Source organism: Cetorhinus maximus, unplaced genomic scaffold (genome assembly GCF_964194155.1).
Source record: "Cetorhinus maximus unplaced genomic scaffold, sCetMax3.hap1.1 HAP1_SCAFFOLD_4297, whole genome shotgun sequence".
Lineage (NCBI taxonomy): Eukaryota > Metazoa > Chordata > Chondrichthyes > Lamniformes > Cetorhinidae > Cetorhinus > Cetorhinus maximus.
The window spans coordinates 2,540-17,368 of record NW_027600201.1 but is presented as its reverse complement, the minus strand read 5'-3'; the positions used below and the strand labels follow the sequence as shown (position 1 = coordinate 17,368).

The 14,829-nt window shown below is 52.6% G+C and overlaps 1 protein-coding gene across 1 annotated transcript; it reads left to right on the top strand.

Annotated features, from left to right (window-relative positions):
• Nucleotides 1-5,861: 5,861 nt before the first annotated feature.
• Nucleotides 5,862-14,594, top strand: LOC144678445 (capping protein, Arp2/3 and myosin-I linker protein 3-like; the record flags this gene model as incomplete). The annotated part of the gene is made up of 4 exons (XM_078538224.1): nt 5,862-5,922; nt 7,365-7,567; nt 12,980-13,083; nt 14,219-14,594. Coding segments are annotated over exons 2-4 (657 nt in total), but the record flags the coding sequence as incomplete, so codon positions are not given.
• Nucleotides 14,595-14,829: the final 235 nt, after the last annotated feature.

The following is a 14,829-nucleotide window of genomic DNA, read 5'->3' as shown; positions in this document are numbered from 1 at the left end:
AGGGAGGGAGTCTGAGGGAGGGAGGGGGTGTGAGGGAGGGAGGGGGTGTGAGGGAGGGAGGGGGTGTGAGGGAGGGAGGGTGTGTGAGGGAGGGCGGGAGTGTGGGGGACGGAGGGAGTGTGGGGGAGGGAGTGAGTGTGAGGGAGTGAGTGTGAGGGAGTGAGTGTGAGGGAGGGAGTGTGAGGGAGGGAGTGTGAGGGAGGGAGTGTGAGGGAGTGAGGGAGTGTGAGGGAGTGAGGGAGTGTGAGGGAGCGAGGGAGTGGGAGCGAGGGAGTGGGAGGGAGGGTGTGAGGGAGGGAGTGGGAGGGAGGGAGTGTGAGGGAGCGAGGGAGTGTGTGGGATCGACGGAGTGGGAGCGAGGAAGTGGGAGGGAGGGTGTGAGCGAGGGAGTGTGAGGGAGCGAGGGATTGTGAGGGAGTGAGGGAGTGTGAGGCAGTGAGGGAGTGTGAGGAGTGAGGGAGTGTGTGGGGGGACGGAGTGTGAGGGAGCGAGGGAGTGTGAGGGTGCGAGAGAGTGTGAGGGAAGGAGGGAGGGAGTGTGAGGGAGGGAGGGAGTGTGAGGGAGTGTGGGGGAGGGAGGGAGTGTGAGGGAGTGAGGGAGTGTGAGGGAGTGTGGGGGAGGGAGGGAGTGTGAGGGAGGGAGGGAGTGTGATGGAGAGAGTGCGGGGGTGTGAGGGAGGGAGACACAGGAAGGAGAGTTCCCCCTCTCACCATCCCTCTCCTGCCCAGGCTCGGCACATCCTTCACCTGCAGAGACTGGCGGAACAGGACTCACTAACCCTGGAATTGCTCCGGGAGAAACAATCCCGGAATCACGACAAGGACCAGGAGGAAGCGACAGACGATGAACTCTCCACCAGCATAGTAAGATCCACCACTCACTCTACACCGTCCCCATCAAACACTCCCAGGACAGGTACAGCACGTGCTGTACTTGCCCTGGGAGTGTTTGATGGGGACAGTGTAGAGGGAGCTTTACTCTGTATCTAACCCCGTGCTGTAGCTGTCCTGGGAGTGTTTGATGGGGACAGTGTAGAGCGAGCTTTACTCTGTATCTAACCCCGGGCTGTACCTGTCCTGGGAGTGTTTGACGGGGACGGTGTAGAGGGAGCTTTACTCTGTATCTAACCCCGTGCTGTAGCTGTCCTGGGAGTGTTTGATGGGGACGGTGTAGAGGGAGCTTTACTCTGTATCTAACCCCGTGCTGTACCTGCCCTGGGAGTGTTTGATGGGGATGGTGTAGAGGGAGCTTTACTCTGTATCTAACCCCGTGCTGTACCTGTCCTGGGAGTGTTTGATGGGGACGGTGTAGAGCGAGCTTTACTCTGTATCTAACCCCGGGCTGTAGCTGTCCTGGGAGTGTTTGATGGGGACGGTGTAGAGCGAGCTTTACTCTGTATCTAACCCCGTGCTGTACCTGTCCTGGGAGTGTTTGATGGGGACGGTGTAGAGGGAGCTATACTCTGTATCTAACCCCGTGCTGTACCTGTCCTGCGAGTGTTTGATGGGGACGGTGTAGAGGGAGCTTTACTCTGTATCTAACCCCGCGCTATACCTGTCCTGGGAGTGTTTGATGGGGACAGTGTAGAGGGAGCTTTACTCTGTATCTAACCCCGCGCTATACCTGTCCTGGGAGTGTTTGATGGGGACAGTGTAGAGGGAGCTTTACTCTGTATCTAACCCAGTGCTGTACCTGTCCTGGGAGTGTTTGATGTGGACAGTGTAGAGGGAGCTTTACTCTGTATCTAACCCCGTGCTGTACCTGTCCTGGGAGTGTTTGATGGGGACGGTGTAGAGGGAGCTTTACTCTGTATCTAACCCCGTGCTGTACCTGTCCTGGGAGTGTTTGATGGGGACGGTGTAGAGCGAGCTTTACTCTGTATCTAACCCCGTGCTGTAGCTGTCCTGGGAGTGTTTGATGGGGACGGTGTAGAGGGAGCTTTACTCTGTATCTAACCCCGTGCTGTACCTGTCCTGGGAGTGTTTGATGGGGACAGTGTAGAGAGAGCTTTACTCTGTATCTAACCCCGTGCTGTACCTGTCCTGGGAGTGTTTGATGGGGACAATGTAGAGGGAGCTTTTCTCTGTATCTAACCCCGTGCTGTACCTGTCCTGGGAGTGTTTGATGGGGACAATGTAGAGGGAGATTTACTCTGTATCTAACCCCGTGCTGTATCTGCCCTGGGAGTGTTTGATGGGAACAGTGTAGAGGGAGATTTACTCTGTATCTAACCCCGCGCTATACCTGTCCTGGGAGTGTTTGATGGGGACAGTGTAGAGGGAGCTTTACTCTGTATCTAACCCAGTGCTGTACCTGTCCTGGGAGTGTTTGATGGGGACAGTGTAGAGAGAGCTTTACTCTGTATCTAACCCCGTGCTGTACCTGTCCTGGGAGTGTTTGATGGGGACGGTGTAGAGGGAGCTTTACTCTGTATCTAACCCCGTGCTGTACCTGTCCTGGGAGTGTTTGATGGGGACGGTGTAGAGGGAGCTTTACTCTGTATCTAACCCCGTGCTGTAGCTGTCCTGGGAGTGTTTGATGGGGACGGTGTAGAGGGAGCTTTACTCTGTATCTAACCCCGTGCTGTATCTGTCCTGGGAGTGTTTGATGGAGACACTGTATCTTAGAGCACTATGTTTTTGTGCCAATCAGGGTGTTGGCTATTCTCGACTTGGTCATGTGCAATGAGACAGAATTAATTATTGACCTCATCGTGAAGGAGCCTCTCGGTAGCAGTGATCATAACACGATTGAATTCCACGTTCAGTTTGAGGGTGAGGTGTGTGGGCCTAACATTAGTGATTTAAACTGAAGTCAAGGCCATTGCAAGGATATGAAGGCAGAGTTGGCTGACGTGAGTTGGGAAATTGGGTTAAAGAGTATGACAGGAGAGATACAGCGGCTGACATTTAAGGAGATATTTCAGAATACTCAGGAAGGATCCTGTCCAGTGAGAGGGAGAGGCTCTCGGAGAAGGGTGCATCATCCGTGGCTAACTAAGTAAGTTAAAGTCAGTATCACATTGAAAGAAAAAACACATCAAAGGTTACTATTGCAAAATAAGAACTCATGGATTCAAAATTGGCTTAGTTGTAGGAGACAGAGGGTGATGACAGAAGGATGCTTTAGTGACTAGAAGCCAGGGTCCAGTGGCGTACCACTTGGATAATAACCCTATTATTTGTCATTTATATAAACGACATAGATGACTATGTGGGGGGTAGGATTAGTAAGTTTGCGGATGACACAAAGATTGGCCGGGTGGTTAACAGTGAGGTTGAGTGTCTTGGGCTACAGGAAGATATAGACGGGATGGTCAAATGGACAGATTAGTGGCAGATGGAATTTAACCCTGAAAAGTGTGAGGTGATACACTTTGGAAGGAGTAATTTGACAAGGAAGTATTCAATGAACGGCATGGCACTAGGAAGTTCTGAGGAACAAAGGGACCTTGGCGTGTGTGTCCATAGATCTCCGAAGGCGGAGGGGCATGTTAGTGGGGTGGTGAAAAAGGCATAGGGGACACTTGCCTTTATCAATCGAGGCATAGATTACAAAAGTAGGGAGGTGATGTTGGAGTTGTATAGACCCTTGGTGAGGCCACAGCTGGAGTACTGTGTGCAGTTCTGGTCGCCACATTATAGGAAGGATGTGATGGCACTGGAGGGGGTGCAGAGGAGATTCACCAGGATGTTGCCTGGGGATGAAACATTTAAGTGATGAAGAGAGGTTTGGATAGACTTGGGTAGTTTTCGTTGGAGCAGAGAAGACTGAGGGGTGACCTGATCGAGGTGTAGAAGTTTATGAGGGGCATGGACAGGGTTGGATAGGGAGCAGCTGTTCCCCTTAGTTGAAGGGTCAGTCACGAGGGGGGACATAAGTTCAAGGTGAGGGGGCAGGAGGTTTAGGGGGAGGGATGTGAGGAAAAACTTTTTTACCCAGAGGGTGGTGAGGGTCTGGAATGCGCTGCCTGGGAGGGTGGTGGAGTCGGGTTAGCCTCACATCCTTTAAAAAGTACCTGGATGAGCACTTGGCACCTCATCAACATTCAAGGCTATGGGGGCCAAGTGCTGGTCAATGGGATTAGGGAGGTAGGTCAGGTGTTTCTCACGTGTCGGTGCAGACTCGATGGGCCGAAGGGCCTCTTCTGCACCGTGAGATTCTGTGATTCTGGTGTTGGGGGTGACATGTTAGCCTGGTCCGAGGAATGGCTGGCTCACGGGAAGCATAGAGCACGTACAAATGGGTTTTTTTTGGGGGGCTAGTATGGTGTAACGAGTGGAGTGCCACAGGGATCAGTGCTGGGGCCTCAACTACGTACCATCTACATCCACGGCTTAGATGAGGGGACCGAATGGACGGCCGCTAAACTTGTCGATGCCACAGAGATCGGTAGGTAAGTAGGTGGTGAAGAAGACATGCGGAGTCTGCAAAGGGATCATAGACGGGTTAGGTGAGCGGGCACAACATTGGCGCATGTAGTATAAGGCGGGAAAATTTATATCCACAATGGCAGGAGAGGGATAGAAAAGCAGGAATATTATTTAAATGGAGAGAGAGAGAGAGAGACCATAAGACATAGGAGCAGAAATTAGGCCATTCGGCCCATCGAGTCTGCTCCGCCATTCAATCATGGCTGATAAGTTTCTCAACCCCATTCTCCCCGCCTTCTCCCCGTAACCTTTGATCCCCCCTTACCAATCAAGAACCTATCTATCTCGGTCTCAATGACCTGGCGTCCACAGCCTTCTGTGGCAATGAATTCCATAGATTCACCACTCTCTCTGGCTAAAGAAGTTTCTCCTCATCTCTGTTCTCAATGGTCTTCCCTTTTACTCTGAGGCTGTGCCCCTCGGGTCCTAGTCTCTCCTCCTAATGGAAACATCTTCCCCCACGTCCCACTCTATCCAGGCCTTTCAGTATTCTGTAAGTTTCAATCAGATCCCCCCCCCCACCGCCCTCATCCTTCTAAACTCCATCGAGTATAGACCCAGAGTCCTCAAACCTTCCTCAATATGTTAAGCCTTTCATTCCTGGGATCGTTCTCGTGAACCTTCCTCTGGACCTCTCTCCAGGGGCCAGCACATCCTTCCTTGAGATACGGGGCCCAAAATTGCTCACAATATTCTAAATGTGGTCTGACCAGAGCCTTATAAAGCCTCAGCAGCACATCCCTGCTTTTATATTCTAGTCCTCTCGAAATAAATGCCAACATTGCATTTGCCTTCCTAACTACCGACTCAACCTGCAAGTTAACCTTAAAGAGAATCCTGGACTAGGACTCCCGAGTCCCTTTGCACTCCAGATTTCTCAATTCTCTCCCCATTTAGAAAATAGTCTATGCCTCTATTGCAGACTGCAGAACTCTTGTGGCGCGGAGGGATCTGGGGGTCCTGGTCGATGAGTCAGGAGATCAGGAAAGTAAATGGTGTGTTATGGCTTGTTGAAAGGGGGGATGGGGTAGAGAAGCCGGGGTCTCCCCCATCGGAGACGGAGACGAGGAGGGATTTCCTCTCCCGGAGGGTGGTCGGTCTGTGGAACTCTCTCTCTCTCTCTCTCTCTCCTCCCCCCCTCCCCCGGAGAGAGAGAGCGGGACACTGAATATACTGGAGTCCCGAGTGAGACAGACTCTCCATCGACGAGGGGATGGTGGGGACAGTGACAGGAAAGTGGAGTTAAACCACAAACAGGTCAGCCATGGTCTTATTGAATGGTGGGGTGAGGGGCGTAGCAGGCTGGAGAGGGGCCGAATGGCCTCCTCCTGCTCCTATCTTCGTTACAGTGGTGAGGAGGGAGCGATGCAGTCCTGGGCACACACACGCGGCTGGTGAAATGTGGTGTTTCTAACGTTCTAGGATACCCTGGCGATTCGGAGACAGACAGTTCACAGTCGGAAGATCAGACCCGTCTCTACCTTCCTCAGTGAGTTCAACGTTCCCTCCCTCCCTCGACATCCCTCCCTCTGTCCCTCTGCCTCCCTCTGCCGCTCTGTCTCCCCTCTCTCTATGTCTCATTCACTCCGTCTCCCTCTCTCTGGATCTCTCCCTTTGCCTCGTTCTCTGTCTCCCTGCCTCTCTCCGCCCTTGTCTCTCTCGCTCTCTCTCTCTCTGTCTTTCTGTCTCTTTCTGTCTCTCCCTTTGTCTCTCTCTCTCTCTCTCTCTCTCTGTCTCCTCTCTCTTTTTGTCTCTCTTTCTCTGGCTGCCTCCATCTCTCTCTCTCTTCCTCCATCTCTCTCTCTGCCTCTCTCTGTCTTTCTCTCTTTTCTCTTTCTACCCTCACTCTCTCTGTCCCCCTCTCTCCGCATCTCTCCCTTTGTTTGTCTCTCTCTCTTTCTCTCTGTCTCTCTCTCTCTGTCTCCTTTCTCTTTCTCTGACTCTGTCTCCATCTCTCTCTCTTTCTCCATCTCTCTCTCTGCCTCCTCTCTCTTTCTGTCTCTTTCTCTGTCTTTCTCCGACTCTGTCTCCATCTCTCTGTTTCCATCTCTCTCTTTGTCTCTCTCTCTCTCTTTCTCTCTCTTTGTCTCTCACTCTCTCTGTCTCTCTCTCTTTGTCTCCCTCTCTCTCTCTCTCTGTCTCTCGCTCTCTCTGTCTCCTTTCTCTTTCTCTGACTCTGTCTCCATCTCTCTCTCTTTCTCCATCTCTCTCTCTGCATTTTCTCTCCCTTTGCCTCTTTCTCTGCCTCTCTGCCTCCTCTCTCTTTCTGTCTCTTTCTCTGTCTTTCTCCGACTCTGTCTCCATCTCTCTGTTTCCATCTCTCTCTGTCTTTGTCTCCCTCTCCCTTTGCCTCTCCCTCTCTCTTTCTCTCTGTCTCTCTTTCTCTCTGTCTCTCTCTTTCTCTCTGTCTCTCTCTCTCTCTCTCTCTGTGTCTCTCTCTTTTTGTTTCTTTCTCTGTCTTTCTCCGACTCTGTTTCCATCTCTCTCTGTCTTTGTCTCTCTCTCCCTTTGCCTCTCCCTCTCTCTTTCTCTCTGTCTCTCTCTCTCTCTTTGTGTGTCTCTCTCTCTTTGTCTCTCTCTCTCTGTCTCTCTCTCTTTGTCTCTCTCTTTGTCTCTCTCTCCCTCCCTCTACCTCTCTTCCTCTCCCCCTTCCTTTCTCTCTTTCTACCTCTCTCTTTCCCTGTCTCACAATCTCTCTCTCTCTCGCTCCTTCGCACCCCCCCACCCATCCGCTTCTCCCTCCTCTCTCTCTCTATCTTTGCCTGTGACACTCTGCTTCTCCCATCTCTCTCTCCCTGCGACCCTCCGCTCTCAATCCCTGCACGCTCTCCTCTCCCGTACTCCCTACCGTTCCCCTCTCTCCGGTGTCCGAACCCTCTCCGCGCTCTCTCTCTCTCACACACTCTGCGCGCTGTGCGTTTCTCCCCCCAGGTCTCAGCGAGTTGGAGTTGGACAGGATGACTGAAGATGACTCTGTCTCGGGGAGACTCTCCACCTCCACCACCAGCAGCCAGCAGTCCCGCTCCCTCGAGACCCTCGCCGATCTCCCCACGGAGGGGAGGAAACTGGAACATCAGACCAGAGTCCGCCCGAGACCCCGCAGAAACAACCGGCAACCTCCGACAAAGCTCAACGTGAGTGTGCGGGGCACCTGGGGGGAAACAGGAGGAGGCCATTCAGCCCCTCGAGCCCGTGGATGCAGGGAACAAGAGGAGGCCATTCAGCCCCTCGGGCCTGTGACACAGGAGGAGGAGGCCACTCAGCCCCTCGAGTCTCTCACACAGGACCAGGAGGGGGCCATTCAACCCCCAGGAGACGTAGGAGCAGAAGTAGGCCATTCGGCCCATCGAGTCTGCTCCGCCATTCAATGAGATCGTGGCTGATCTGATAATCCTCAACTCCGCTTTCCTGCCTTTTCCCCATAGCCCTTGATTCCCTGACTGATTAAAAACCTGTCTATCTCAGCCTTGAATATACCTAATGACCCAGCCTCTACAGCCCTCTGCGGTAAAGAATTCCACAGATTCACTACCCTCTGAGAGAAGAAATTCCTCCTCATCTCTGTCTTAAATGGGCGACCCCTTACTCTGAGATTATCCCCTCTGGTCCCTAGACTCTCCCACAAGGGGAAACAACCTCTCAGCATCTCCCCTGTCAAGCCCCCTAAGAATCTTATATGGTTCAATAAGGTCGCCTCTCATTCTTCTAAACTCCAATGGGTACAGGCCCAACCTACTCAACCTCTCCTCATAAGAAAATCCCTCCATCCCCGGGATCAACCTAGTGAACCTTCTCTGGACTGCCTCCAATGCCAGGATATCTTTCCTTAGATAAGGGGACCAAAACTGTCCACAGTATTCTAGGTGTGGTCTAACCGGTGCCTTGTCTAGTTTTAGCAAGACTTCCCTATTTTTATACTCCATTCCCTTTGAAATAAAGGCCAACATCCCATTTCCCTTCCCTATTACCTGCTGAACTTGTCTGTTAGCTTTTTGTGATTCATGCACGAGGACCCCCAAATCCCTCTGTGCTGCAGCTTTCTGCAGCCTTTCTACATTTAAATAATATTCAGCTCCTCTATTCTTCCTGCCAAAGTGCAGAACCTCACACTTTCCCACATTATATTCCACCTGCCAAGTTTTTGCCCACTCACCTCACCTGTCTCTATCCCTCTGTAGACTCCTGGTGTCATCCTCACCACTTACCTTCCCACCTATTTGTGTGTCATCCACAAACTTGGCTGTAGTACATTCACTTCCCTCATCCGAGTCATGAATGTATATTGTAAATAATTGTGGCCCCAGCACTGATCCCTGTGGCCCTCCACTAGTTACAGGTTCCCATCCCGAAAATGCCCCCCTTATCCCAACTCTCTGTCTTCTATTCGTTAGCCAGTCCTCTCTCCATGCTCATATACTGCCCCCAACACCATGGGATCTTATCTTATTAAATAGTCTTACGTGTGGTACCTTATCGAACGCCTTTTGGAAATCCAAATATATCACATCTACTGGTTCCCCTTTATCTATCCTGCTTGTTACCTCCTCAAAGAATTCTAATAAAATTGTGAGGCTTGATTTCCTCTTCATGAATCCATGCTGACTCTGCCTGATTAGATTATGTATTTCTAAATGCTCTGCTATTACATCCTTTATAATAGACTCTCAACATTTTCCCAATGACAGATGTTAAGCGAACTGCCCTAGAGTTACCTGTTTAATTGTCTCCCTCCCTTTTTGAATAAGAGTGTTAACATTGGCCACTCTCCAATCCTCTGGGACTTTTCCAGAATCTAAGGATTCTTGGAAGATTACTACCAGCGCACCCACTATCTCTGCAGCTACTTCCTTTAATATCCTCGGATGCAACCCATCAGGTCCAGGGGACTTATCAGCCTTTAGCCCCATTAGTTTCCCTAGTACTTTATCCCCAGTGATAGTTATTGAATTCATTTCCTCCCTCCCCCCACCTTTTGCCCCTTGATTATTCAGTATTTTTGGAATGCTATTAGTATCTTCTACTGTGAAGACTGAAGCAAAGTATTTATTCAACTCCTCTGCCATTTCCTGGTTCCCCATTATTAATTCTCCAGCCTCATTCTCTAAGGGGCCTATGTTCACTTTGGTCTCTCTCTTCCTTTTTATATATTTAAAGGCGCTCTTACTGTCCATTTTTATATTACTTGCTAGTTTACCCTCAAAGTTTAATTTCTCTCTCTCTTTATTTATTTTTTGGTCATCTTTTGTTAGCTTTTAAAACTTTCCCAATCCTCTGGCTTACCACTAATCTTTGCCACATTCATTTTTCTTTCAATTTGATACTGTCCTTAACTCCCTTGGTTAACCATGGTTGGTTTATCCCCTTCCTAGAATCCTCCTTCCTCACTGGGATATATCTTTGTTGTGAGACACAAACTATTTCCTTAAACGTCTGCCATAGTTCATCAACCGTCTTTTCTGCTAAACTCCTCTCCCGGTCCACTCCAGCCAACTCTGCCCTCCTTCCTTTGTAATTACTCTTATTTAAGTTTAGCACAGTTGTTTCTGACCCAAGTTTCTCGCTCTCGAACTGAATGCTAAATTCTACCATATTATGGTCACTGTTTCCTAGGAGATCCTTTACACTGAGATCATTTATTAAACCTGCCTCATTGCACATTACCAGATCCAAAACAGCCTGATCCCTGGTTGGATCCACAACATATTGTTCCAGGAAACTGTCCCGAATACACTCTATAAATTCTTGCTCGTGGCTACCTCTGCCAATTTGATTTTCCCAATCGACGTGAAGATTTAAGTCACCCATGATTGATGTACAGCCTTTTTTACATGACCTCATTATCTCCTGATTTATTCTCTGTCCTACAGTATAGCTACTGTTAGGGGGTGTCAGCTGTGGCTCAGTTCATAGCACCCTCGCCTTTGAATCAGAAGGTTGTGGGTTCATGTCCCACTCCCGGAAACCAAGAACTGTGAATGTACTCGAAAGAGTTACATGCGATCTGTTGATAACTCAAAAGAGTTACAGGAATGGTCATGAGAATAAACCAGCTTGAACCAAAAGACCAGTATAGCTACTGTTAGGGGGCCTGTTGACTTCTCCCACCAGCGTCGTCCTCCCCTTGTTATTTCTTGGCTCCACTTGTATAGATACCACACCTTCCGATCCAAGATCCTTTCTTGCTATTGTACTTATTCCAACTCGTATTAACAAAGCTACCCCACCACCCTTTCCTTCCTGTCTCTCCTTTCAAAAAGTCACATACCCCTGAATATTTAGTTCCCAGCTTTGATCTCCTTTGTAACCACGTCTCCGTAATGGCTTTAAGATCGTACCCATTAACCTCTATTTGTGCCATTAATTCATTTATTTCGTTACGAATATGACAAGCGTTTAAGCAAAGAGCCATTCATTTTTGCCTTTCTACAGTTTCTTCCCCCTTTGACCCTATTTGCTGCTGTTTGTACACTCTGTCCCTTCCTGTCACACCCTGGGAATCATTACCTAAGTCGCTGCCCTGCCACGTCCTTTAGCTTTGTAAGCGTATGTATACCCTCTCCAGAGCCCTCCCCTGCCCCCCCCTCTATTTAGTGTAGAGCCCTCTCTATAGCCCTAGTTGTTCGATTCGCCAGGACACTGGTCCCAGCGTGGTTCAAGTGAAGCCCGTCCCAGTGGAACAGCTCCCTCCTACCCCAGCACTGGTGCCAGTGCCCCATGAACCGAAACCCGTTTCCTCCCACACCAACCTCTGAACCACGCGTTTAACCCCTTGACTTTATATTTACCCTACGCCATTTTGCCCCTAGCTCAGGTGGTAATCCCGAGATTATGACCTTGGAGGTTCTGCTTTTTTATTTTGGCTCCGAACTGTTCAAACTCTTTCAGCAGAGCCTCCTTTCCAGTCCCATCAACGTCGTTGGTACCAACGTGGACGATGAGAACTGGATCCCCTCCCCTCCCATTCCAAGTTCCTCTCCAGCCCTGAAGAGATGTCCTCAACCCCGGCACCGGGCAGGCAACACAGCCTTCGGGACTCACGCTCGTGGCAATATCTATCCCCCTAATTATACTGACCCCTACCACTACCAGGTTCCTATTTCCTCCCCCCTACTTGAATGGTTCCCTGTACCACGGTGCCGTGGTTGAGTTCACTCATCCTCCCTGCAGTCCCCGCTCTCGCCCACGCCGCTTGTGAGAACCTCCTGACCGTTGGGAGAATCGCAGGGGGATGAGGCTCCTCGAACGCTCCCTCCCCTTCCCCCACCCCATACCTGCCTCGCCTCGACCCCCTCCTGTCCCTGATTGCAGACCAAATTTGAATGACCCTAATCTGAGGGGTGCGACCACCTCCTGGAGCAAAGTGTCCAGGTAAACTCTTTCCCCCCCCCCACCCCTCCCTAATGTCTTAAGGGCGTCCTGTCTGCAGCTCGGCCTCCGGACCCTCAACTCGGATCCGAAGCCCCTCGAGCTGCAAACGCTGAGGACCGACGTGTTCCCTCTGGATCGCCTTATGTGTCCGGCAGCTCCCACGTGCTGCAGCAGCAACACGTCACCCATCCTGCCACCGCTATCGTATTGTATCCAATTTATTAGCTAATCACTCTGGTATCCCTGATCTTTATGCTTGAAGAGTTCCCCCCGCTCTTTACGCTTTATTGAAATTAATTTTTTTTGGACACCAGTTTCGATCTCATGCTTAACTAGCTATTTTTAAGAATAAAAGGACGAGAGACCCTAAACGCAAGCTAAAGATCGTGCCTTTACTTTAAGGACTAGAAATACTCACCAACCCTACCCGCCAATCAGCATGCTTTCCCTGCAATCGTTGTGCTTCGCGACGTCACCCCCGCCGCTGGGGTGGCTGCAAGTGGGTCTCTCGATCCGCACCGTTTTTTAATCCTCTCCCGCTCACCTCTCGCTCGAACCACGCTATTCTGAGCCTTAGGAACGGGGTAGACCTTAAGCGCTTGGCAGATAGTCACCAATTAACCAGCTTCTCCTCCTGTAGCGGGGCGAGAATCGAATCCCGGAGGCTGAAAGTGTCTTGGCAAAAGGCAAACCAACGCCTCTTTCCCTTTCCCCGCTTAGCCCCCTTAAGCGCTCAACTCTATTGAGAGTCGCACTCAAGTGCTAAGTCACACCACGTTGGCTGCTTATATACACCCCTAACACAGGAGGCCCATCTAAGCCCCTTGTCGAGGACCCCGTTTCAGGTAGTTCTTAATTAAGCTGCTCCTTCCCTCGAAGCCTTGAGGAAAAGCCCTGCTTAAGGATGGCAGCTACAGAATTTAAACTGGAGGTTTCCCTAATGCCAACTGCAGACTACAAACCCCCCTCCTCGAGCCTGTTACACAGGAATAAGAGGAGGCCATTCAGCCCCCCTCCTCGAGCCTGTTACACAGGAACAGGAGGAGGCCATTCAGCCCCTCCTCCTCGAGCCTGTTACGGAGGAACAGGAGGAGGGCCTCTCCTCGAGCCTGTCCTAGTCCTTCAGCTGGATCGCCTATGGCGTTAACCCGAAATGTCCTCCGTCTGGTCCCTTCTAGAACGTTCCGCTGGTGGAGAAGGGGGAGGAGAATGGCGCGGGTTCGAAACTGGACGAGGGCCTGGAGAGTTTTTACAACTGGAAGGTCATCCCGGACAGCGAGGGGTAAGTAGGCCTCACTCAGACTACCATGCCTCCCACCTTCCCTCCCTCCCCCCTGTGTGGCCCTCATGGCGTGAGGCCATGTGACTGAGCACTAGGCCGGGATCGAAGCCTGAGGCCTTCCTCCCTCCCTCCCTGTGTGGCCCTCATGGCGTGAGGCCAAGTGACTGAGCACTAGGCCGGGATCGAAGCCTGAGGCCTTCCTCCCTCCCTCCCTGTGTGGCCCTCATGGCGTGAGGCCAAGGGACTGAGCACTAGGCCAGGATTGAAGCCTGAGGCCTTCCTCCCTCCCTCCCTGTGTGGCCCTCATGGCGTGAGGCCATGTGACTGAGCACTAGGCCGGGATCGAAGCCTGAGGCCTTCCTCCCTCCATCCCTGTGTGGCCCTCATGGCGTGAGGCCAAGTGACTGAGCACTAGGCCAGGATCGAAGCCTGAGGCCTTCCTCCCTCCCTCCCTGTGTGGCCCTCATGGCGTGAGGCCAAGGGACTGAGCACTAGGCCAGGATCGAAGCCTGAGGCCTTCCTCCCTCCCTCCCTGTGTGGCCCTCATGGCGTGAGGCCAAGTGACTGAGCACTAGGCCGGGATCGAAGCCTGAGGCCTTCCTCCCTCCCTCCCTATGTGGCCCTCATGGTGTGAGGCCAAGTGACTGAGCACTAGGCCGTGATCGAAGCCTGAGGCCTCCCTCCCTCCCTCCCTGTGTGGCCCTCATGGCGCGGGGCTAAGTGACTGAGCACTAGGCCGGCATTGAAGCCTGAGGCCTTCCTCCCTCCCTCCCTGTGTGGCGCTCACGGCTTGAGGCCAAGTGACTGAGCACTAGGCCGGGATTGAAGCCTGAGGCCTTCCTTCCTCCCTCCCTATGTGGCCCTCATGGTGTGAGGCCAAGTGACTGAGCACTAGGCCGGGATCGAAGCCTGTGGCCTTCCTCCCTCCCTCCCTGTGTGGCCCTCATGGCGTGAGGCCAAGTGACTGAGCACTAGGCCGGGATTGAAGCCTGAGGCCTTCCTCCCTCCCTCCCTCCCTCCCTGTGTGGCCCTCATGGCGTGAGGCCAAGTGACTGAGCACTAGGCCGGGATTGAAGCCTGAGGCCTTAGTTGACACCCTCTCTCTCTCTTTCTCTCTCTCTCTGTCGGTCTCCAGGACACCGCAGGCTGACCCACAGACGCCAGGCCCCTCCTCCTCGGCCCCAGGGCCCAAGAAGCGGAAGTCGCGGAGGAGGGGGAACCTCTTCAAGTTCATGAGGGGCAGGTCGGCCCGGGAAGATGGCGCGCCCGGGCAGCAGGGGAGCCGGCCGGGCTCGAGGGGGAGCGAGGCGGAGGCGGAGGAGGAGGAGGAGGAGGAGGAGGAAGAGGAGGAGGGGGAGGAGGTGGGGTCAGCCCGGAGCCCCGGCTGGGCCTCGGGCCGGCCGGCGGAGGGCCAGAGGGCCAGGGGGGCTCAGGCCGGCCAGATCGCCGCCCGTCCCATCCAGGGGATCCTCCTCCCGGGAATGGGAGGGTCCAGGCCGCTGTTCAACCAGGTAAGGAATCGCCCCCCGTCCCTTTTTTCGGCCTCCGGTTCCCCCCCCCGACTCTCTCGCGTGCGGACGCACGAAATCAGGAGCAGGAGTAGAGGCCATTCGGCCCCTCGAGCCTGCTGCTGCTCCACCTCCCCCCCCGCCCCCAGCTCACGGGCCATCGGAGAGAAAGAGATCTCAGGCGGCACAGGAGGAGGTCACCGAATGAGCGCCCCGACCTAGTGCCATTGTTGCCCTG